We start from the raw sequence: 26,034 nt of genomic DNA on the forward strand, positions 1-26,034 counted from the left end.
TGTTAATAATACAAATGAATACATGGAACAACACAAACACACACACACACCATTCTGTTACACACTTGCTGTCTTTTAGTCACATACACAGTAAATATGTTTTTGGTATATGTGTTTGTTTATTGATTCACTGTAACACAAAAAGACTACAGCAGCTTCTTAAAGCCTTTATTTTTAATTTGGGTTGGACTTTCTTTAAAGGGAATGTGGATCATTGATGTTGCCCCCTTTCAAACATTTTATGTTACACAGCTGGAGAATCGAGTTATGGAGAAATGAAAAGACAGGACCTTCAGAAATCAGAGTCATATCGGAGTATAAATCAATCTCACAAGCCAACGTCGGTAAAATAACTCACTACAACTGAACCAATAGAGATTTAAGACAAGAGCGGGTTGTCTCTCAGTACACTGCTTCACATCGTGACCCATGTTCGGAGCCCCAAGCCCTGTGCGTCATGACAGCAAACAGACCCCCTTCCCTCCCCTGTGTTTAATAATTTAAAACATTCAACAGTATCTTTTTTTCTTTTCTTCAAATGAATGATTTTAGAATCGATAAAAACAAAACACCATCAAAAACAGAAAATGGTCAAGTAAACTTTATAATAATAATAAAAAAAAAGACTATGGAAAAAGGACAAGATGGAATGACAATGTTTTTGTTTGTGTTAGCATGTCCGATGAACAGGAAATAAAAAGTGTACATTCCTAATCATGCATTATACAAATTTTAATCAAACATTATGCACAAGAAAATACTCAGAATTAGGACAATGTATGATTAGGGAAGTTGTATTTTTTTTTCCACTTTCACTGATATCGTTCATTTTCAGGAACATAGAGGGAATACATAAATACTCGTTTCCTATTGACATTCCTGATATACAGCTGATCACCTCTGTATTCAGACACTATTACTGGACAGAAGATCTCGTGGAATGGCTGATCTGACCCTCAGGTCACAGACATCATTATCATATAGTTGTTATCTACAAAAGCAGACAGATGTGAAGGGGCCTTATCAGGCTATATGAACAGAGACGCTACCAAGTAGGTTTTTATCTTGCTACTACTAGGATTAAGTCGTGCTGCACTAGGTAGTGAGATGAATGACGCAAACAAAAACATCCAAGTACCTCTGAGAGACTTCTGTGAGGAGGCAGTTTCTTTTAAAGATCGGCCTTTCACGTTCACCATAACATGTCGATGCACAAAACAGTGGCAAGGCAGTTTCTAACAAGGGAGAAGAAACATCAGGGATTTCTCTGGATGCACGCCGGCTGAGTGTCAGGCAGCCTGAGTGCAGCTACCGTGATGCGAAAGTGGCACAGACACATGTGTTTCACATGATTTCACATGGAGACAGACAAAACTCTGTTCTGCTGTTGACAAAGCGTGGAAGCCACGTTGCCTTGCTAATTTAGGAGAACCTAAAACCACCGACCACTTCACAGTCTCTGCTTACAGAGAGAACAACTACAGCAACCTGATATGCAGAGCATATCAGCTGGTTTTAAAAAATGCAGAGAGGTTGACAGTGTAACTACGTCATCCTTCAGCAAGTCATTGTTGGACTTTTTCAGTGAGAGGCAAGACAGTGATGTAACATCAGCAGCTCTCTTCCTTTTCAGATTATTCTGTCACAAACGTGTGCATGTGGTGACACACATGAAAGCGGTCAGCACCACGGCAGCTTCTTAAAAAATAAGACAATGCTTCTGTATAATTACAATGTAACATCTTCTTTATAACTAACAACTCCATCCTGAAGTCGAAGCAGAGGCTGAGGAAGGCGGCATTGGCCTGACAGCGAACTGAAACAGAAATCTCACATCACACTCCTGATCGGTTGACAGTTTCTTTCCATTTGTTTTACATTCTTCCAATTTCTTCATTGATTTGTGACAGGAATGATATGTTGGACGTTCTTGGGGTGGTGGGGAAGGAGGAGGATTGGGGCAAACTGCAGCGTGGCACAGTTGGATGAGGGAGCGAATACGCAGGAGAGGGAGGTTGGGCTCTATGAGACTCCTGAAGCGCTGGAGCAGGTCCGACAGCACGACTAAAGGCACAGAGCAAAACCACTGGTCTGCTGCACAAGTCATCCCTAGTACCAAGCGTTCCGTTACACTCGCACCGGCCGATCTGTGCCGAGCCTCGCCAGAAAGGCAACAGGGGGAACAGCTGTGATACTAGTTCAAGACCCGGGCCTTGTATGTAGCTTTGGTTTCATCTCTGCACTATTCTCACTGCAGTCACCCAGTGTCTGGTCTCCTCTAGGCACCTTATCAGAGGTGGGTGAGCAGCTTACACTCCCCATTTTTTTTCCAGCTAGGACCAATCAGAGAAGGATTCGGTCACATGGTTGTTCCAGGCCTACATAGATGTTTAGTGAGCAGACAGACGGGGGTGAGACAAAGGCGCAGGAAGGCTTTAGACAAATAAAATGAACAGAAATAAACAAACAAAGAAACAAACAAAAACTTCAAAACGGTAAAAACACAATTCAACCATCAACAGCAAAAGTCCAGTTTTCAACATTACATTACATGACTGTCATAGACTGAATTGCCGACAGAGTAGAGGGCGTATAGGTATACAGGAAAGAGCAGAGTACGCAGGGCGTCCAGAAACAGGAGCAAAAGTACAGAGTCGGGGGTGGAAACAGGGGGCGGCTGTTAGGAGCTGAAAAAAACAGGAGGGAAGATGAAAGTGCATTGCAGAGAAGACGGAACGTGGACACAGCGAGTCTGTAAAACAACATCGAGAGTCGGGAGAGCGACCACAGAACTCAGAGGAAAAAACAGACTGTAGGATGCTGAAGTGGAAGGTAAGGGGGAAAGAAATGGTGAAAATTTCAGGACCAGAGGGACGGTGATGGAAGTGCCAGCCTCAGTGTTTCATAATATGATTATACTGTGTTTCAGTAAGGGAGAGGTGGGGGGGCGCGGGTTGATGTGGCCGGGTTGGGGGCACCCCGGGGCTGTCAGACACAATCAGCACTGAGAGAAGGTCTGCTTGATCTCATCCAGCACATTCCCAAGCAGCGTCGGCTCGTCACATTTAGCGTCGATGGAAACTGTCTGATCAGACTGTGAGAAAAGAGAGAGAGCGAGAGAGAGGGGGGGGGGAGAGAATATCAAGGTCACTATTAGAAGATTTATATTTTTATTAATATTTGTAGCTGGTGCAACGAAAACTACTTATTAATGAGTATCTCAAAATTAGTGGTGTATCAATTCTGAAACATACATTGTCCACATCTTGCACCATTACACTCATTACTTTTTCATTTCATAATTAACACTATAACACATGTGAGTCATAAAATCATTACTCAAGTTGTAATATATATATAGACAGGCGAGTGTCCGGTCGGCACAGGTTACGCAAATCAATGATGTCGATTACGTCGACCTATCCCTAATATATATATGTATTTATGTATTATCTGCATGCATAAGACCAGTTGTAATTAAAATGAGAACAAACAAAAAAAAATCCCTAAAACCTTTCATTCTTAATCATCTTATTCATTATTCACCTTTTCCATCTCATGCATATCTCTAGTCCCCTGTTTTCTTTGGGAGGTTCTAATTTTTTCCAACCTCTTGTTATTTACTCCAGTGCTGTAATTCTTGCGTGATTGTTTTTGACCCAAACATGGTTTAGTGATCACGGGTGTGTTAAAAGTATGTCTAATTTAATTAGATAAAGATGAATAATAACACTGAGACTGCTGACGGCCCAGAGACATTCAAGTCAGGAGTGTGGGAACGTTTTGGTAAAAAAAAAAAGAGAAAAAAATCAAACAAACTGGAGACTGAATTCATTGGTTAACAGAGATTAAGGGAGGAATATGACTGGTCCACTTACAGTTTTGACTAGCAGACAGACGTGGTGACCCTGGATCGTTCTGCTGTACATGGAGGCACAGGAGTCGATCCTCTCCACAACTGATCATAGAAGACACAAACAACACAACTGTCAGCAATGCTCAACTGCATGAAGTTATGGTAATTTACAACACATTAACAATAACACCAACACGCCATCCAAGTTTACCCTGATAGAAAAGTAAGAAGTCACTTGTGAAAACATTTCTCAGTTGTTTTTAACTTCCTGAAAAGCAGCGTATTGTTATATTCTGTATGTGGAACACCTGACCAACTGATACCTTTATGTTTGTGGACAAACATCTGTCACTTGACACAAATGCATAGTACTTCCTGGTGAGCTATGTACCTGAGAAGTGGTGGTGGAAGCAGATCCTGGCTAGTAGGTGGTGGAAGGGCATAATGATCCCCTCCAGTTTGACAGAGCTGCTCTTCAGGTCCCCTGACTCCAGCAGCTTTGCAAACGCATCACTGGAAAAAACAACAACAAAGAGGAAAACATTTTTTTTTTTCTTCTTCTTTCTTCATGTCAAACAGCCAGATTTTCATTAAAAGGTCCAGTGTTTAAGATTTAGGTGAAAGGGATCTTTCACATATGGATCTATGGATCTATAGAAATTAAATATAAAATAATCCTAGTGATTTTTTCACTAGTGTGTTTAATCTAAATTGTATGAATTGTTGTTTTCTTTACCCTAGAATGGGCCCTTTATATTTAAATACTTCATATTTATATCGGGAGTGTTTTTTTACAGTAGCCCAGACTGGCCAAACTATGGTGCAACTTCACCACTACATGTCACTAAATTATATATATATATATATATATATTACACAGTATGTGATGTTAAACTATTGCGAGGCAAAGGCAAATTCATTTCAATTTATTATTATTTGTAGTTGTAGCATTTAATCTATGTGATACATTAATGGTAAAATAGCTATTTGATCACTCTGACCACCTTTAATCAACAAGATCTTTGTTCATCTGCACAAACCTAGTAGGTTTTAGTATTTTGTGGTATTTTAAGCATAATTAATTTGTCAAAAATGAGATAAAACACACAAACAATGTTCACCATGAAAGTGACTGATAGTATTATTATTATTATTGTTTTTATGATTATATCATTATCATAAATTATTTTGGCCCAAGTAACGAGTTAGAGAAAATCTCATCTTCTGACAGGCCTATCACCAACCTGTAGCAAGGAGTAGAAATTAGGTAGGAGGTGCAGGTAAAGTGCAGTTTGAAGTCCAGTTTCTCATGAGTGGAGGAGTCGTCATTCTGTGGGAACAAATAGTTGGGGGAAAAAAAATCATATTTACACAAGTCCACGATATGCAACCTCTCTGATTTATATTTAACATACTGGGATGGGTAACAGAAAATTGTGTAGCAAACACGTTGTGGAAAATATAATTGGTTTTAAAGGAGTGTGGATGTGTTTCCTGTGTGGATGTACACTACAGGTTTTTCTCCTAACCTTGACAATGAAGGTGAGTGTTCCCTTCAGTTTCTGTGGCATCACAATGCTCTGCATGGTGAAGACAAATCGCGCCTCATTGGACACCCCTGCAACACAAGAGAGAAGCTAAGAGTTAGGTAATCAGACTCAACCAAACTGCCCACAATGAGGATTTAAACCTCATTGCTTCTATTGAAGATGTGTATTCTGCTGATAACCGCTGACCTGGTGGAAGCTGGAAGGGGACGGTGAGGCCATCGTGTGGTCCCGAGCCCTCTGGCCTCTGGAGCTTGGAGTTGAGAGAGTCCAGGACGTTGAACTCCATGGATTTGAGGAAGCTGTCACACTTGTTTTCAAATATAACAGACACCACGACTTGACTGCCATCCTGAAGGTTCCCCTGGATGTCATAAACCTTAGAGGGTGAGGTGAAAAAGAAAATTATTCTTATTAGATCAATTGTTTGAAGCTGGAAAAACTGTGTCTAATCCTCCGTCCTTGTATTTTTAACACTGAAAGATTACTTAGAGAAGTAACAGAGTAAACACAGCAAGTCAAACACCAAAGCACACGTCACTGTTTGCAAGAAACCAGTCTGAGCAGAAGAAAGATCACACCACAGAAACATTTTCAGAAAGTTGAGCAATTCTGCTGTGTTTTAGTCTCAGAGGCCAGGTTGTAAAGAGCAACAAGAAAACAGAGAAACGTCTAAAAGAAGAATTGTTTGTCAACTTTATCCAGTACCTTATCAGCATCTTCCATCATCTTTAAAGAGAGGGATAGAAATTAGAAATCTACACATTCAACTACTTATGTTGCCTTAGAAAACTTTTACATTTAAATCACCAACCTAAACAGGAACATTTGCATTTTGCCTATGCTCAGTGTTGAGGGTATTTTCATAATCTGGATCTTAAAATTGGTCACAACATTTTACTTATTAAATTTATTGGGCAAATGTGGAAATGAAGAGACACAGTGATGCAACATAAGAACTGGGTCAACTGAGGGCAAACGTCACATGAGGCCGATCAGATGTTCCTCCTATTTATTAACTACACAGAAGTGTGTGTTGTCATCGCAAGGGTAAACCCATTTCTTGTGCAAGACTCTTCTTCCCTCTATATTTTAAAGTGAATGACAGGATCTAAATATAATAAAATCTGGCAGATAAGGACTGTATTACAATCTGAAATCAACATCAGTGATTCTGATGATATAATTAACAATAATAATTAAATATTATGATAAAACTGAGCAAAAATGGTGGGGAGAAAAAAAAGATATTTTCCCCGAAATATCTGAGTTGCTATCACTCACCATCTTGATGTAGGAGTTCTCCGCCAGCAGGCAGTAATTGGACATGGACTGAAATGAGATAAGAGCTCAGGTCAGATCCGGCATTCTCTGTCACACAATATGCTAGTTAGGCAACAGGAGCTGCTTCTACCAGGCCGATGTATAACAAGCAGTGCAGGTTAGAGAGTGTGTGTGTGTGTGTGTGTGTGTGTGTGTGTGTGTGTGTGTGTGTGTGTGTGTGTGTGTGTGTGTGTGTCAGTCAGCAGGCTTGAACAGTGGGATCTACAAAGATCAGATAAGGGCGATGATAAATCCTCTTGCCTACATGCAGCATCAAGTTATTTGTGGCTCTGCGGTCAGTGACTTGTTTTTCCACCACAACAGAAATATTAGATCAAGATCAAAATACAGAATGACGCAAGGATGTTGCTCAACTTATTTAAGATAATTATTTTTTTATCAAAACAATTAGTTGGATTATAGACATCATGATGGGGTCGACAGTTAATCACACAGACCAAAGTGGAACAACATGACATTAAGCCAATAACAAAAAGGCTTGTTTTTACTTTATGAAAATGTGAATATGTGCGCTGAACACTTGTGGTGGAGTTTATGATATTAAACACAGACCGGCAGAGGCTCTTCCTCCTCCACAGTGCCATTCTGCACAGACTCTTCGCCACCTGCGTCACTGTGGCGATGATGGTGATGATGCTTCTTCTTCTTTTTCTTCTCCTTCTCTTCCTTCTCCTTCTTCTGCTTCTTCTTCTTGTGTTTGGAGGACTTCTTATCATTGAAAACCCAGACAGAGAAAAGACGCAGACACTTTATTAGAAATCCCACACATTGAAAACTGAATTGGTAATGATACCTGGCTGCTGGGAGAAATATTCTAGAGACCATTAGAAGTGTCAGGTCTCTGGTACATCATTTACACAGACTTGTGAGAAGAAGAGGAGCTGCCAATGTGCTGTGTGCTGTCAGGTCACAGTGAACTGGGATCTATAGCACCACGGCCAAACTTTCTACTTTGTAATTATCATCATCATCGGCAGTGACTCACAGTCTCCTCCATCTCGGTGTCTTTAGGCTCATCAGGCTCCGAGTCTGGCGCTGTGCCTGAGACCGCCTCGGGCACAGAGGCTGCTTCTGCTGCTGCTGCTGCTACTGTTGCTGCTTCCTGTTCACACACCAACACACACACACACATATTAGCATTAGCAAGAGCAACCACAGTATAAACACCCACAGATTTGTGCCATTTCTGTATTGATAGGGGTAAGTGAAGTTAGTGAGTTCTCTCATTCATAGAAAGTCATTCAAAACCACCTGCAACCTACTGAATTCTGTGATACCACAAACACAAACTGGATTTTCTGAACCAAAAGTGTCGCATGCAGCAACATCATACGGCCAAAGGGACTAAAACAAAAATGAGCCTGCCTGGCGTTAGTTGCCAAAATAATACAAATAACGCATGATCACATATTAGAAGAGCCAGATTTATAGAATCCTGGTGATAGCCAATGAAGATGCTACTTTAAGCTCTCTAGGCCTAACTCTGATGTTATTCTGTAATATCACAGGACTGGATATTGTGTCATCTGTGCTTAAAAATACTGCTTCATATAGGCTTTAGCATTTGGGTAACTTCAACTAGAGCCTATTTCTAAGAGTACTTCCTTTCTTTGAGCGTGTTTTCTGTTTCTATGTGTGTCAGTTGTGACGCTAAAAAGGGAAAACAAAGACAAGCATGACTACATGTGACCACAGAGGAAGCAGTCAGAGATCACACGCACACACACACACACGCACACACGTGACGCAGTAGTGACAGGAACTAAAGGAACTGACTCCAGGTCAGATTCCAGGGGAGCTCAGGCAACCTGCACTCACTGATCACCACCGACACAACAACAACCGCTTTCACTTCAAGACCGACACGACATCCACAGAGCAAAACAACAGCTGAGGGAGAGAACCACTGACATTGTGAGACCAACAAGCACATGCTAGAAAACAGAGGGAGGCTGGAGGATGAAAGAGGAAAGTGTTATGTGATCATCCAAAGAGAGAAAGCTGTGTGAAAAAGTGGAAGATGAGCAAAAAGAACAAAACAAACAAACGAACAACTGATCCATATCGAGAAGAAATAGAGGGAGATCGCGTGGCAAACGTATGAGGTAGATCAATAAAACATGGAGTAGTGAAGAATGGAAAGTGATGACTGAGGAGATGAAGGGAAGAGGGGGGAGGGGGGCGACTCCACCTGGGTGTTAGAGGGCACTGGAGCGTTTGAGAGCCAGAAATCCAGATCCGAAACCTAGAAGAGGAAGGGAAGGAGAGGAATGCGAGGAGGTGAGAGGGGTGCGGGCCAAACAGGTTCTGTATTTTACTTCTCGTGAAAATGGAGAATACTCAGGTTTATTTCATGAATACTTCAAGTATTTGGTAAAAGATGAGGAAACAGATACTTGATCACTTAAAAAAGGGACAGTTCACCCCAAAATGCTAATTCACTCATTATCTACTCACCCCTACGCTATGGAGGGGTGGGTGAAGTGTTTGAGTCCACACAACACTTTTGGAGTTTTAGGGGTAAACAGTGTAGCAGCCGAATCCAATACAATTGAAGAAATTAGTGACCTATCTTCAGGCGGTGTCATTTACACTGTATTTTAAGCCTAAATGTCCACAGGAAGTGGCTAAGCTAGTAGACTTTAGCATTTCCAACGGCCCCTGAATGCACCTTGTCGGAAGATAACAGTGGACATTTAGGCTTAAAACTTGGTGTAAATTATGCTGTTTCGGGTCGAATATGAATGTCTTGGCTTGCAGACACTTGGATGACACCACACGAGCAGTATGGAGGCATGTTGTTTTATGTCTGAAGATAGGTCACTAATTTCTTCGATTGTATTTGATTCGGCTGCTACACTGTTACTCCTGAAACTTCAGAAGTGTTTGAGGGACTCAAACACTTCACCCACCCCTCCATCAGGCATAGGGGTTAGTATATAATGAGTGAATTATCATTTTTGGGTGAACTATCCCTTTAAGCTGATTGAAAGAGAGGCTGGGAAGAAGTGTTGAGTCAATAAAAATGATTATATATTTTTGTTTGAATGTTACCTTTCAGCAGAGATTGTAAACTTGATATAATATGTTTGTATTTTAAATATATAATTGTATTTTTTAATATTTTTCAGAATATTTAATGTAATCATGTTTTGATGTTAATTCAAATATTAGACACAAACTCTGTTGCTAGGTAGGAAACAGCCCTACTCCACCCTTCTACAAGAGCATACCTCAGTGCTGGTCGATGTGGGCAGTGCCGCCACCTGACTGCTTTCTTCTGATTGGACCACAGGCTCGTCTGCCTGACCGCTGAGAAGATCCTCCTCCTTTTCTTCGTGTTTGTGTTTTTTCTTCTTCTTCTCTTCTTTGCTCTTCTGCAAATAACAGGAGGATAAATTCAGCTCGGTGTCACGGTGCGGTTCAGAAGGTTATCGTGTTATCGTGGCTCACGGCTCCCAACCACCTCATAAATCTGGTTATTGGTTTCGAAGAGGAAGTCTCATCTGCTTGAGAGAATGAGGCTTTCTAGTAACAGAAGAGGAAGAAACACTTTAACCTCACCTTCCTATCTCCGTCTTTATCCTTCTTCTTCTCCTCCCTCTTTTCTTTGCTTCTCTTCTTCCTGGGCTCCAGTGTGTGTGTGGCGGCACTCACTGCGTCTCCATCTTCTCCGGGGCTTTTTGGAGCCTCTGCTGCACGGTGCGACCTGACTGGTAGCTTCTCGCTGTCTGCAAGAGGCCTGGACAAAGAAAACAGCCCAGTTATACGTCTGCACTTTGCTTAGATGAGGATTTGTGAGGTGATTGGGGTCCAGTTGATGCCATCATCTGGAAAACATCTTCAATCTCTCTTCATTCTTATTAGTGAGCATTCGGTTGTTAGAAAAGGAGAAAAAGGCTTGCAGGGTGCAGCAACCCACTGAATTCAGGCACATATTCGGTCTCATTCAAGGTGTTGAGTTAAGCCATTCCTCTGGCAGAGCTGGAAGCAGCAGACGTTCAAAAACAGCGAGAAACTACAGTAATAAATTCCTCCATATCCAACTTGAAACGAGCTGTCAAGTTTATTTGACCCGAGCCTGGACCTTGTAAGCAGAGAGCACATTCACTACAGCCCCCTGCTGGCTCTTCTCTGTAAAGAAACTATTCAGCCCTGACATTTTAACATTTTTAACAGTTTGAAGATGAGAAGATTCAAATTGTTTTCTAAAAAAGATTTTTGACAGGTTATTAATGTAATTAATGCATTCCAGGAGTCCAAAGTTATAATAAAAAAAAGCTTGCGGACATATACCTGAAACAGCCTGAAAAAAACAGGATTGAGTCATTACTATTGAGGCCAATTTTGTGTAAAATGAGGTCACCAGTATGGATATAAATGTACAGTATGTTCTGCAGTCAGTCTCTTTCAGATGTTTCCAATTACTGCAGCACAATCACTACTCTTCTTCATTGCCTAATCTAAAACTTGGATTTAACCCAATTCTATAAATTAAAAATTATGTAAACTACAGCATTGGTCTAAGGGCACATGTGCTTGTGATATCCACCAAGGCCAGGCGGGGAGTATCCACTTAAAAAAAAAAAAGAAGACTAAACTCAACCGAGGAGGATCTGGGAACTCAAGAGCGAAAAAATGATAGGACCTGACCCTCAGGACAGCTTTCCTAAAAGCATGTTGATGCCAATTATCTTTTCCAAGAAAAACAAGTGCCAAAAAGCTTTCAGGAGCCTATTCCAAGAGGAGGACAGGTGGTGCAAGATTAAGTCCTGAGAAGATCAGCAGCAGCCTCTTAAAAACGTTTTTTTTTTCTCTATAAAACTATGTCTCTTTATCAAAGAGATGGGGAACTTGTCTTTTCTTAAGATGATGAAAATATAAACCAGATTGTTTAGGAACAGCTGCTGATATTGTCAGGATTATACAAGTTTAAAAAATGGGAAGCAAGGTAACGAAAAGGCTGACTGGATAGTTTTCTAAGTCAAAACTTCAGTTTAATAATACTGAAAGAACAAGGAAAGACGATTAAAAAAAAGCAGAAGCGGGTACTGCAAACTCCAAATGAGTAAAGAAATGAGAGCTATGTTAGTAAGAGGAGCAAGACAGCTATTTGTAGAGAGAGAAAGAAAAAGACAGGGAGGCGGTCCCTGTACGCGTTGGAGGCCAGGTTCCGTTGCTGCCGTGCTACTCACCTGCGCCCAGCCATCTCCAACAAGCTGCCCACACAGAGAGGCAGTAGTGGGTGTGTGTAGGCATAGAAAAGAGGAAGCAGAAAGCAGAACGACATGAGAGGGAGTGAGAGGAGGGAAAGGACCAAGTCACCCTGGTTGTGTCGCCATGAAGCTCAAGATATAATCAGGAATAAATCATCAACTTTAGCTAGGAAATATTCAGATTAGAAATGATTCACACAAGCTTTTGTTTTCCTCACCTTTGGCCTGAAAAATCTAAGTTTCAATGATTGATTGGCTTAGACATTAATGTATACTAACAAAAATGAACTATAAATTTACACAAATATCTGTGAATATGTAGATATAGGATCCATGTGTAGTGAGCATTGTGCAGACTCACTTGTCCAGGTCGATGTCCAGCGCTTTGTGAGGGTCATTGGGGTCTTTGTCATCATCATCACTGGGTAAGGCATTCTGGAACAAGGAGAGGGGTAATCTATTACTATTTTCCACAGCTTCTCATAAGCAAAATTACTGTGCTTCAAACAAAGTTCAGTGATGTGTAAAAAGCACTGTAATTTAAGATTAAGATTATCAATCAATTTAGGAAAACTGATGTGTTCTTCAAGATTTGGATCCATGTTGACAACACAAAAAACAAATAACGGTAGGAGAAAGAAAACTGTTTGCACATTTTACACATTTTCCTATTTTACGATCTAATGGTTCTGTATACACATGTTGTGCTGTTTGCACAGCTCCAGCCCGGTGTACCTCTGGCATCTCCTCAGTAACTATGTCGACCATATGCGCAGGGGTGATGTCCTCCTCGCTCTCTGGGCCGGAGTCATGTCTCTTCCCTCGTCCAGTGCGCTTGTCTTTCCTCTTCTCCTTCTTCTTCTTCTTCTTTTCTGCTCTATCCTTCTGCCGGCGCTCCTCCTCCAGCTTGACGTACTGGTCAGACATAGGCAGACCTGGGGGACAAGAGAAAGCCACAGGTGTATTACAAGAAGACAGATACTAAAAACAACCGTGTAATTTATTATGTTCTAATAATTATCCAAATTTAATAAGAATACGGAAATGAATGAGTGTGACACTGGTGTCTTGTGGTGGGGTCCCACCTGGTACTTTGAGAGGCACACTGAGGTCAATCTGCACAACTGGGATGTGCTCCACTCCAAGGGATTCCTGATAAACCTGCACAGACACACACACTGGTTAGCACATACATTTCATACACAAGTGTAACTACATTTAATGCAAGATCTACTACTGTATTTATGACTTATACGCTCAGGGTTTGGAAACGGACCGGATAAATTAAAGTGCTCTGTAAAACAGCCTGGTGATGACTGGTAAACAAACCTTCTGAGATGACGGGGAGGCCTTGATGTAGAACGGGTTGTTGGCTTGCTCCTGCTTTCTGGCTTCTCTCCTCTGGGAGTGCAGGAAAAACAACAACATGAATTAAAATCAATGAAGAAAAGCGCGCCTCCACGCATTAGAGGGAACCACATTGGAAAACAGATGAGACCGGTCAATATTGCTAGTATTGTTAGTTTTAGAGATATAATATATATGATTACGGATGCTTTTGCAAATTTCTGCATCTTAGTGTAAATGTTGTGATTATTTCTACTTGGGATTTGGGAGAAGTAATATTTGCAAATGGGTGAGAATAAAGATAAGGGCTAGACAATAAACTTACAAAAAGCTTTTAAAACATCTTTTACATACAGTACTGCGCTCAGAAGGGTTTATAAAAAAATCGTCCTTGTTGTTTTGAGCAAAGCTTCTATTGTCAACCAGCTCACCTTCGCCAGTTCCTTCTCGTCCACCTCTGTGTGACGGGGGCGGGATTGTTTGGGCTCCTCCCTGGTGAAAATAGCCTTGGGCTGCTCATCCTCAGACTCGCTCTCAGACGGAGGCTCGTTGATCCAGGCGTCCAAGTCCAAACTGCAGAGACACACTCAGTTACACGTCACAGATCAACACTTAACTTAAACATGGAAATATTCAGCAATTCTTGTTGGAACACCACAGTAGTAAATTAAAAATGCCTGGGATTTTACTGAAGTAGATCTCACATGTAACATCATAGCAAACATACCCTTCAGGAACAGGCACTTTCTTCTGTGCCTTGGGGGCCACAGGGTTGAGTTCTCCAGCAAACAGAGCACTCACTTCCTCCGCTACTTCTACATCCTTCTGCTGCAGTTTCTGGATGTACTTGACAAGTTGCAGGATGCAAGACGCCTGCGAACATGGCAGCACGTCAGATAGAAATTATCACAGGTATTTCATCAGATTTACGTTGAGTCATTTTGTTAAAAAGGTAACAAGTAAACATATCTATTATGGTTTGGGGGGAAAAAACCCAGACATGACTCATTCTTCTCAAACTTCCTCTCTTACCCTCTCTTGCACCTCCAGGTTGGCGCTCTGGACGAACAGCGGTAGCCTCTCAACCATCAGCTGGCTGGTTTCCTGTGCGGGTGTGCTTTCAGTTTTCCCCTCCTGGCTCTTCAGCACGGTGGCAAACAGCTTGGCTGCATTCTGCACGTACACTGCCTGTATGTGGCCGGGGAGGGTGGCAACCTTTGGCCGTAGCATGGCCTCCAGCGTCTGCATTGGGTTCTCCAGGTGTCTATGAAGAGAAGGAGTATATTCCTTAGTCCTGTTTCTCTACTCTCAGAAATGGGCTACATGTTTGTGCTTGCTGTAAAGATTGTATCACCAATAGAAATACTACTATTCATGTATTTAGAGAGATGGTTTAGCTTTGCTAAAGTTAGGCTCTCGGGGTTAGCTTGTGCTTGAATCATAATAGAGCAAAAACACACAGGGAGGCAGCACAAGATCTGTACTCAGCTGTCGGCCATTTTCCTGTAGATTCATTGTTACAGATGACTGAGATAATGGGATATCCCATTACTCTCATTTTACACTCATTAAATCTTAATGCAGGTCTGCTGCTTCAGTACAGGTTTATGGTCTTTATTGTGCTTAAACTAATGTTAGCTTGAGTGTGTATTCACAGCCTTTCTAATTTTACTTATGCCTTCTTATACCAGTGATAATATGAATGCATCCCAATGGGAGAAATAAACGTACTCTGAGAACTCGCCGCAGATCCAGGCTGCAGCGTACAACACTTCACAGATGCCGTTCCGCTGCATGTTGCCGGTCAGCAGGTGGGCGTTGTCCAGCAGAGTAGCCATCTGGGCCACAGCGAAGATCCTGATGGCTTTGACCCGAATAGCAACATCCAACATCTGAGAGGCAATGAGGTGGCCGTGCCGCGTGCCCTCTAACCGGGTCAGCTCCACCAGGATACTGATGTACCTGTCATGCAGATGTGGATAATAAAGTTCAGTAACATGTAGGATTTGGGGTGGAACATTAAAACAAAGCAGGTGTGGAGTTATTGGCTGAGAGACAGACCATTCGAAGTTGGTGATGTACTGGTAGTTGCTCTGGCTGCAGATGTCAATGATCTTGGTGAGAAGCTCGTCTCTGTAGGTGGTTCCTTCTGCTTTGTCCACGTGCAGCATCAGCTTCTTTACGATCTCCATCAAGTTCTTCTTAGAAACCTAAAGAGAAGAGACACAGATTCAACAATGATTTCATTTAAATGCATAAATGAAAATTGCAAATAACCTCAGAACTACAAGTGCACACTTGCAATATATTCAAGCACGCTTTTGTTTTTATAAGTCTTAATTACATTAATTTGTCCAAATGGCATTTCATATCACTTGCTGTAGAATCAACTCAGTAATTGAAAAATGATGATGACATTGATAATCAATTATCACACAACCATAAACTGATTTAAAGAGGTCGCCAGCTAGTTGCTCTGTCTATTCTATGAGCCACTTCGACTATTGTGACTACTGTGTCACTGTCTAGTTGATCCGTTTTACCTTGTGGTACAAATCAAGTCAGCTTTTAAAATAGAACAAGGAGCAACAAGTTCTTTACTGTCAGAGCTAATTTGCTAAAACTGCTAAAACTGACAATGAAGCTTCTAATATCTTTAACAATATAATTGCACAATTAATAGTGATGCATTAGTGAAAGTTCTGGTTCCACACCATGCCATAGAGCAGGTCCAGAGCTCGAAGGCGGATGGACTCATCCTTGTCGTCCAGACACTGGAGGATGAGGTCCTTGTGAGACTGCACTGACTTGGGGTGGGTCTTCAGGATCTTTGACATGGCCAGCAGGCCCAGGTACTTCACTACATAAGTGCAGACACACACATGGTGTTAGCAAAACAGTCATACACTCTTAGTTCACCGCATCCTCTGATGGAAACTTCTGTTTATCTCTTACATAATCATTCTCTGAATATATAACAAAGTTTGTCATATTTATTTATTATACGTGACATTTGTACTAACCTTACCGACTATCCTGCAGTTACAAACCAGAAATGTGTTTACAGCAGAGGTCCATGGTTTACAAAAGATCAATGAACTGGTTTGGACTGGACTAGTTATTAAAAAAATGTGACTTCATACTACATTTACCTACATGTAGTCTATCAAAAAAGTCTAGTATGGACAAGTTACTTCTATGTTATCTTCAATTGTAATAAAGAAGAAGAATATGTGAATGACACAAACTAAATACCAAAAGGAAAGGAACCACAGACACACAGAACAATGGAAAGGACATACAAACACATACACGGGACAACACAAACATACACTGGACACAGTCGTTTTGTTTTGCTTTATCCGCTGTTGAATCCCTGACTGATTTTCCTTCTCACCATTAAGTATTTTAAGAATTCAGAAATGTGCTGAATCACGACATTGTGTTGATCATCGAATCTGGCAGAGACAAACGCCTCTCAGTTTCCTCGATCGATGAGGGCATGTCGAGTAGTGACCTTGCAGTGAGGTGAGGCTGGTCACTGCAGTGAATACATTGCAGAAATGACCTGGAACATGACACAGGAATCAGCTCTGCATCTGCATCTGCATCTGCTATGGAAAAAAACTGACAGGGGCAGTTCAGCTAAATGTTTTTGGACTGTGTGCAAATTTTGCATTAATGTGTCAGTCCCAACTGCTGAATCAAATGTGAGAAGTAAGTAAATATTTCAAAAATTGTTTACGACGTTAACGCCTTCCATCGATTCATTCCCAGGGTTTGTGCCGTTCATTAAAATGCTTCAAACACAACTGCACAAAATCTATGAAACCTAAATAGAACAAATCTAACATATCGGGTGCTTTTAGCAACATAAAACACTGACTTAATAGTAATTGATTTTCCTACTTCAGTCGACAGTAACACATCTAATGCATTAAGTGTAATACTGCATATATGTCAGCTGACTCTCTTTTAGTGGTCTCTGTTTAACTTAAATATATTTTTTTGCATTGATTAAAAAGGAATTCAGAAAAATGATTAACAACATGGCCTCTTCTTTACTAAAGGCTTTTAAATTGGCTCTAACACCCTTTGTTTGTTATTCAACTTTATTGATTTTATCGGTTCAGAATCCAGGGTTGTTCTGCTCTCTCGTCCCTTTACTCATCAATGTTAAGCGTTGAAGTGGATAAAGAAAACTATAAACCACAGGTTCACAGTCTGCTCTATTAACACCAGAGGTCTATAATCTACTCTACATGTAACTATCTACGTATGGGGGATGCAGATAACTCGAATGGCTGGATGCAGTAATCGCAGCTCTGACTGGGAGTGGGTGAGGGAGTGAAATTGGCGACTTATATCACATCAATCAAGTCAGATTGATGCGAGACGCTGAGAAAACAAAGCTGGATGTTGTTAATTTTCTCTGCCATATGTGGGTTATGAGTAGATGTGACTTAAGCAAAATGGAATCCCAAGGTAGAAATGTTCGAGTTATCCAGAGTCGGGGCGTCTACGTTTCCGTCGACTAAATGGATGGACTGTTCCACAGTCAGTAACACACAGACAATGAGAAAATGACACACTGCAGGCATTGACAGAGGGCTCACAGTTCTGGTCCGAGTCTTCGATCAGGATTCGCAGTTTCTGCACACAGAGCTGAGGAAGAGGGAGGAAAACAGAAAGGGAGAAGTGGAGAGCCATTAACATCACATAGAGGCACGATTCAAAAACTAATGAGACAAACTCAAGTGGGAGAAATGGTGAAATATATCTGGTAATGCAAAACAGCCTTTTTTAAAAGAAATAAAACTCTCTACTAGCCTGTTTGATATTTGCTTTGCGCATGAACTACGTTTGGACAGTCAGACGAGTGAATAGAAAGAAAATGGTGAAAGCATGCAGTGTGATTCAACTGGAGTGGAAAGGATTAAAATCAACATATAACCAATACCTTACCTGGATACTAGCACTGTGGTTAGGCATCCCCGAGGACAGAGAAATCAACACTGTAGTGAAGGAAAAGAATAAATTAGATTTGAATTTGAACTTAACATTTTGTGAGAAGAGAAAAAATCTCAAGGTGGATATTTGTATGAGGAAAAACGTTGACGTGAAAAGTATACTAAAGTACAGGAGAGTTAAAAGGTACATTTTCAAAACGTAACTTCAAAAGAACTGAGGAAAGCAGAGTTGACTAAATGATGGTTTCATAATTTATCAGGACTGAAAACCCGTAAATAAGTCACTACTGCTACAGAATACTGAATTCTATGAGTTTATTCCTGAACATGGACACGAAGAAATGATTTAAAAGAGTTGTGTTCTTCGCTTTACCAAACACATTAAGCTAAGCCAACGGAACAACAGTACTGACCTGCAATCACGGTGTTGACACATTCATACAGCAGAGACATGGCGGAGGTACTGTGAGACAGGAGGAGGAGGTAAGAAATAGAGAGAGAGAGATGGAGAGAGAGCGAGGATAGATTATTATTGTTGTTTTCATCACATCAGACTAATATTACAATCGGTTTAAGAGTGATTCCCAGCTTTCATCTCACCTGTGGATTAAGTTAGTCAGAGGTTCGATCAGCTTCTTCCCCAACCGTGGCTCGAGTGGTGTGAGCGCGCCAAACTGTAAACAAACACAAAGACACATATAAGCTAAATGAATGAGATGAATATTAATTTACTATAATGAAGCTACTGTGGATAATATTCTACCTTCAGTAATACAGACAGTCCTTTGTGCACGTAATTAGTAATTTTGTGAAAAATGTGTTTTCATTATTTGTACAATATTTGTATATAAACTGTCATCATTTAAGTGCTATGTGTTCTGACCCCAATGCTGCAGGAGGAACTTTGATCAATTCCTCTTTTCTGATCGATATGTCCCTGTACGATTGGTGCAGTATTGGGAATTACAAACAGAACTTAGCAACAATGAAACCCTGTGTGCTGTCGACTGACCAGCTTGATAATCTTGATGAGGACCCAGTTATTAGTAGAGGAGGTCATGAGTTTGAAGAAGAGCGGGGCCAGAGACAGGTAGTTCTTGGGATTTCTGCGGGCCAGCTCACAGATGACATTTACTGCTGCTGACTGGACGCCTTAAGAGGAGGGAACAGATTAGAGAGGAAATCAATCAGAAAAAAAAGGTACAAATATTTATATTCACACAACAAAAAATTTTAAACTGTGCTTTTTGCATGCCGTTTGACAAAAGCATTTATTTAGATCTGTTTGTTTTCATTAATGTGTGTAACCAGCTTTTGTGCCATCAAAACTGGTAAACATATTGTTTTAACATAGATTTATTTTCACCTTTAAAACTGTTGAATTATCTTTTTGACAGCACTTGGAAGCAGCTTTTATTCTTAAGGTAAAGCAGAATTTAAGACCAGTGAAAACTTACTAACTTACAGTCAATAATTGAGAGACCACATGCACAATTCTTGTGTCAGATAAATGTCCTGAGAGATGTTTTTTATCTATGTAACAAAAATAGTTCTGTGAGCTGTTGAGTGTTCCTACACAACCCCGACAGAATCACAAATGAGCCGTTCTTGATCTCATATTCTTAGCTGCTGAATAATTCACAGGGTTCAGGTGACAGCGAATGCCGCTCGCCAGCCGTACCAGCACCGTCTAGGATTTAGCTACGTGAAAGCCGAAAAAGTATATTTTGCCTAAACCCAGGAGCCACGACCCATGAAACTGATAAAAAAAAAATATTTTTCTTCACAGCAGTTAATTGTGGAGTAAAACCTTTGGAGTAACGGAGAATATGGTTTGTTTCCTAATACCTGGGTCTGGATCTTCCAGTTTCTCCTTAAGCCTGGGGAAAGCAGGGCGCAGTGACTCCGGGTACTTGAGGAACACTTTGTACATGATCAACACAGCTTTCTTCCTGATGTAGGGTTTAGTGTGCGACATCTAGGAAGAGAAACACAACAAATACCATGTAGACATGATTTCAGCTTGTGACCAAGAAAAAGAAAAAACAACTAAAGATGTTAAGCCCTGTGGGTAAACCTCTTGACATTCTCTCCATGACCCACCAGTGTCATGATGTCATTGGCCAGGTCCCGAGCGAGGTCAGGGGTCACAAAACAGGAGAGGCCAGTGAGGGCAACGCCCGTGTCGTACTGGTTGGGACTGCTGAGATCCTGGAAGAGGAGGGATTATAAAATGGAAAGGCCATGAGACAGAAAGGTTGGCTGAGGGATAAAAGCAGAATCCAGGGATGTTCAAAGAGTGCACAGACAGAGAATATAACTGACCTTTCGGATCTGATTAGTTGTCAGCATGATGACATCGGTGCTCTCGTGAAAGCATTGTGAAGCCGCCAGGTAGCCAATCCTCTGTAGGAAAAACAATAAGCATTGTGCAGCATTTAAATTGTGTAACTGCATAATGTATATTTCATTTAGCATATGTGGCCCTGCAGCAGTTCCATAGAGATTTACCTGCACAGTGCATTTCATTTTCTGTCACTATTCATTTAGCTATTTCCGAAGTGTATCTATGAAGAGATCTTAATGAAGACTCACAAACTGTATTTTTATTAAGCATATGTGCTTGTTAGACGTGGACTTCCTCTCTAAAGAGCCGAAGTGTCCTTATGATAGGTTTCCGGTATATCTACATATACATGGTGTTTTTTTACTCGTCGTACCTTGTACGTGAACTTCGAGGAGCTCATGACTTCAACAATGTTGAATGCGGCCCAGCTGACGTCATAGCCCAGCATCTGAAGCTGTAACACAGAAAACAGCAGAAACATATTGAGGGATGAGTGAATAAGAGGAGGAGAGATTGGATGTAAACTGTCCTTTTGGTGCACAGAGGCTAAATGATTTGAGCAAAAAGCTCTCAAATAGAGCGCTGATGCTAATCACAACAAGCCATCAAAACCTTAATGCAGGCCGAGGCCATTAATGGAAAGGGTACTTTGATTTAAACAGCAACTTTGCACTGTTCTCAATAAGTGCAGGCTGCAGGGTATCTGGATCTCTACTGACTAATCTTAAGCTATAAAAACAACATTTTCATAAGTAGCTTTGTAATTTCTAATAATGTGTGAGGTAGTTAGATATTTAGACCCTGATGAAGGCTTGGGTCAAAACAATGTGTTTTGATTCAGCATGCCGCTGTTTGAATAGAGGAGATAACATACAAAGATTGTGTGGTTCCCTTCCACATTGTGTGCGTTTGTGTGAGTGTGTATGAAGTCAATATGCCACACCTACAAAATATAAAACTGTATCAGCATATTGGGAGGCACTAAATTCAAAGTCAAATTTTACATTGCTGATTTCAATGTTTTAAAAGGTTACCTGCCTCACAATCAAAACCACATGAACTGCATATGAATCAAATCTTGTGTTATCTTTATATATCGTTCTTTAATTGTTAGTCTTGGGTAGTGAATAATGAAATGGAGTAGGAACAGCGAGACTGCAGCATCACCGTGGAAACAAGCCAGATTATCTGTGTGTATTTATCCGAAGGAACACAGGTGGGGCTACACTGAGAGCCATATACAGAGAACACTGTTTGTAAGTTTATCAAATAGAAGTGTCCAACAGGAAGACTCAGTCAGTTGAGGATGTCGACAGATCTTACATAGGTGAGCTTGCACACAGCATTGGCTTTGACGGCGATGTTGTCCTGCTTGAGCTCCTGTTTGATCTCATCGATGCATGTGGAGATGTACTTGGCCTGTGGGCAGACAAACGAGAGGACAAACAACGGACAACAAATCAGTTTAGGTGAAATCAAGCGCTCGTCTGGTACTGAGCACCAGGACAGAGCTGGAGAATCCTGCTCTGCTTATTGTTGCTATTCAGGACACTAGCCCACAGCGGTGGAGCTGAATTATGATTTAGCAATTCCCAAGTCGAGTCAGGAAAGTCCTAGACTTTATGAGGCAATAAGCTGCTTTCAGATATGCACTGATGTCTGGACATTTTCATGAAATATACACGAAGAAGACACTGACGAAGATGTCAACTTAGAAAGATTTTGAGAGCCTTAGATGATACGGGCAGACGAGGATATTGATATGCTGTAAACAAAAATAATTATATATATGTAATGTCCTGCCTCCTGCATGCTTTACCCAGGCACCTCCCTTCCCCTGAATGTTCCAGAAAGGTTCCCATCATTTTGAACATGTCTGACACGGACAATCTCCTGCTGCTTTCTCCATACATGGATGACAAACTCCTAAACATGTCTTTTGGGCGGGGCGGGGCGGGGCGGGGGGGGGGGGGGGGGGGGTTCTAGATGTTTTCTGGAGTTCATGTCTGAAAACGGCTACAGAATGTAGGTGTCTTTTCTTAATATACCTCTAGCATTAACCCCACTCTAAGGTTAAGGACAATTAAGGAAATTATGCTATTCAAAGTGACACCAAGCATAATGACATCAAATGTATGAATTTTGTCGATGTAAGCTCTTAAAACACACTTATAAACATTATCAGTAGCACAGGTTGAATCTGTTTCACTCTAATTACATAGTAGCTTACCACTGGTTATTTATGTGGATCTAACAGGTGAAGGGTGACTGAGCAGCTCTTAAATCCAATAATGCATTTCACAAATTAATCAAAAATTTGTAGGAAAAAGCAAACGTTTATCTAACCCCTTCTATAAATAGACACAACATCCTGAAACCAATTAAGCAGGAAAGATAAAGCAGGTAAATTGCATTTGAATGGTGGACGACAGGCTCAGTGAAACCTCTAGTTAAGCCAATCAGTCAACCATTGTTGAGAGGAGCAACCTTGCTAAACAAACACTTATATGTATAGCTGTGTGTGCGTGTGTGTGCTGGTCATGTGTGCTGGTCATGAGACAGAAATGATGGGGGGGGGGTTCCTGCTGCCGCTGCTGTTGGACAAACTGTGGTTAGCAGGGCAGGCAGGGATTGATTCAACACAGCATCACGTGATCCGTCTCACTCTTCTTCAATGACCAACTCAGAACCTGCCTGTAGTGCCAGCTGAGCTGGAGATACACTAGAGGGGCCTAGACTTTCCAAGTAAAGAAGGGTTCAGTGTTAGCTGATAGTGCTATACTTCTTCTTTTTTTTTTTTTTACAAGAACAAAAATTACAAATAGGCCTAAAATTCTTGCGAGTGATCTCCCTGAATCAAACGAGGACATCCTCACACCTTTCTCCAACATGCCCGCTGTTCCAAAGGCGTGGGAGTGAATGAATGAATGAGCCGTGCAGAGACTCAGCACACATGTGAAAGACAAATAGTGCGCATGAGAAACTGTGGGCTGGCCTGGAAAAAGTCAACACACATTCAGGTGCCGACACACACTGTATGAATATTTCAGCAAACTGTCCAGTGTTGACAGCGGGGGGGGGGGCTGCCACCTTATCCAAGCTTGCCAGGTTGGGTTACCACCAGCGAACAGCTTAGACCGCATACTCAATCAAGAGATCAAGGATCCGAAGGCCTGGTACAGAGCCACTCATCTAGCTGCTTATTCTCTATAAGCAATATCGTCACAGACGCAACACAGACGGCCTTGTTTTTATTATGACGTTGAAAATGTGTATATAGCTGATTCTGTCTGCTGGATTAGCCCCCACAGGTGCACACAGCTCTGCAGCACAGGGATCCTGCTGCACACCCACCTTGTGGTACTATAACATAACATTTTAACAACATGTTTACAGACACAGCCAACTCAGATCTCTTCAGGGGAGGAGGCTGGGGCTGAAGATGGAAACGTGGCTGCCCCAAAACAGTGCCCTCTAAAAGGCCCATCCCACCCTCCTCCTCCTCCTCCTCCTCCTCCCACTCAGGTCTGGAGCTGTGATGGAGCCAGAAGCTGATTCCTCTCCCACAGGCAAGAGCTGTGACAGGGATGACATCACCCTCAGTCACCGATGTGTGCTCCTTCTATTTACTAGTTGACATTAAGAATAAGATGCATTCAATCATCAACATCCTGAGTGGTGATCTATGTATTTCACCCATATAACATCTACAACTAGAAGGCATCCGAGCATCACTTAATCCATGCTAATGACTCTGGTACCCTCAATTCAAAATAGTGATGAATATAACCAGGGAAGCTAAAGCCTCGGGTGTTTCTCCCACATGAAGCTGGAGGCCACACGTCGACGAGGCTAGCGACCGATGCTAAATAGATGTTGACAGCAGCAATGCCCTCGGGTGTGATGCACAGGAGTAATCTGCTGAATTGTGATCAACTATCAAGCTGCTTCCTTAAACTGGCTCCCTGTTAGCCAGGTTAGCTAGCGGTCAGTAGCAGCCCGACAACAGGTTGACCAGCTTTCAACCTGACAGGTAGCATTCGTGCTAAGTTAGTAGGCGTGTGTGTGTGTGTGTCAAGGTGTTATTTAGCTAACGTAGAATTAGCTTTCGGGCTAATAAAATGGGTGTTTAGTGCCGCTGTAAGCTAGCGGGTGAAATGACTGAGCGGACGCTAACGTTAGCCGACTGGTTAACGGTACCAGCGGCGTTCAGTGGGACTTAAATCACGTTTTAATGAGGAGTTCGACATGTCAACAGTGGCAGCGGCAGCTAGCCGGCGGTTTTTTACCTCATCCTCCTTGTGGTTCCTGATGCCACGTACTAAATCCTGGAGATTTTTATCGAACATCCGATCGATGCTCCCCTTGACAATCTTCAGAGCCATGTCTGTGTCTGGGACTTGTGCCGCTCCGGTGCCGAGTGAGTGTCCTGCGGGAGCCGAGCGCCTTGCAGAGGTCTGGTGGGAGCCGAGCGACCCGCTACACCGTCTCTCATCCACCCGTGCGTGCAGGGGAGGGGGGTCCGCTGCTGCTGACCAAGCCCGGGGCAGGAGAAGCTGACTGAGGCCAGATGGGGCGTCCCGTACCGTGCAGGAGACGCTGGCAATGGATCAGTGTAGGAAATGGCTGACAAAATGGCGTCGAAAGTCAGCTGACTGGAGTATTATGCGAGACTCTCATCTGGGAATCAGGGGAATTAAAGGTCCAGCCCCCAAACACAGACACTGTCGTTCCCTCACTGTTCGTTTCAAGTGTTTAACATCTTACAAGTAGTGCATAGATATAAATAAAGCATCCGATCTAGAGAAGAACGTTTGACATAGATAATTATCGCCATATTATAAATGCCAAACTATTATAGATTTTGAGCTAAAAGAGTCATTTGTGCTGAGCCGAGTTAAAGGTCTGGACCCCCTGAACCAGATCTCACTGTTCCTTTCAAATGTAGTAATACAATATAAAATATATAGTAATATAGTATGAAATACATAGTAATAAATGGCAGGTAACTACTATGATATGGCCCAAAATTATATCAAGATAAGAATGTTCTTATCAGTCGATCGATAGATAATTATCGCAATGAATGTCACATTAGTTTTTATTTTAAATTTAAAGACTGATTTTAGCTCCTGAGAGAAGGTATGGTTTTTAAACCCTAAACCATTTTATACCCCATCACTGCACTTATACAATACATACGTATTACATGTGTGTATATTGTAACATTGTTATATGATGAAAATTATCTTAAGACAGTTATTGATTTTGTTTTATTGCCCAGCCCTTGTTACTACTTTGAATGAGTGCCATGACATTTGGAGTATGTGAATCATTATGCTATATTGCACAAAACCACCAACCAACAAGTAATCACTATACGTGATGCTGCAGCTGGAAAAGAAAA

General features: G+C 41.6%; 1 protein-coding gene across 5 annotated transcripts; it reads right to left on the bottom strand.

Annotated features, from left to right (window-relative positions):
• Positions 1-97: 97 nt before the first annotated feature.
• Positions 98-25,268, bottom strand: ap3d1 (adaptor related protein complex 3 subunit delta 1). 5 transcript variants are annotated; one of them, XM_034582755.1, is made up of 35 exons: positions 24,917-25,268; positions 21,951-22,046; positions 21,001-21,081; positions 20,606-20,686; positions 20,384-20,491; positions 20,129-20,258; positions 19,293-19,432; positions 18,881-18,954; positions 18,694-18,743; positions 18,276-18,325; positions 17,927-17,975; positions 16,025-16,170; positions 15,372-15,520; positions 15,042-15,272; positions 14,343-14,574; positions 14,038-14,183; positions 13,742-13,883; positions 13,293-13,364; positions 13,049-13,124; positions 12,699-12,898; positions 12,325-12,398; positions 11,943-11,966; positions 10,312-10,489; positions 9,981-10,124; positions 8,939-8,992; positions 7,733-7,849; positions 7,300-7,455; positions 6,688-6,735; positions 6,112-6,132; positions 5,593-5,782; positions 5,386-5,474; positions 5,101-5,186; positions 4,248-4,369; positions 3,879-3,958; positions 98-3,094 (listed from the first exon to the last, which is right to left on the bottom strand). In XM_034582755.1, the coding sequence occupies exons 1-35, from the start codon at positions 25,010-25,012 to the stop codon at positions 2,999-3,001; spliced, it is 3,828 nt and encodes a 1,275-aa protein (XP_034438646.1). In that variant the 5' UTR covers positions 25,013-25,268; the 3' UTR covers positions 98-2,998. The 5 variants fall into 5 exon arrangements, with proteins under 5 accessions (XP_034438646.1, XP_034438650.1, XP_034438648.1 ...); XM_034582759.1 differs by lacking the exon at positions 8,939-8,992; XM_034582757.1 differs by lacking the exon at positions 11,943-11,966 and having other exon boundaries at positions 24,917-25,267.
• Positions 25,269-26,034: the final 766 nt, after the last annotated feature.

This window comes from Hippoglossus hippoglossus, chromosome 4 (genome assembly GCF_009819705.1).
Source record: "Hippoglossus hippoglossus isolate fHipHip1 chromosome 4, fHipHip1.pri, whole genome shotgun sequence".
NCBI lineage: Eukaryota > Metazoa > Chordata > Actinopteri > Pleuronectiformes > Pleuronectidae > Hippoglossus > Hippoglossus hippoglossus.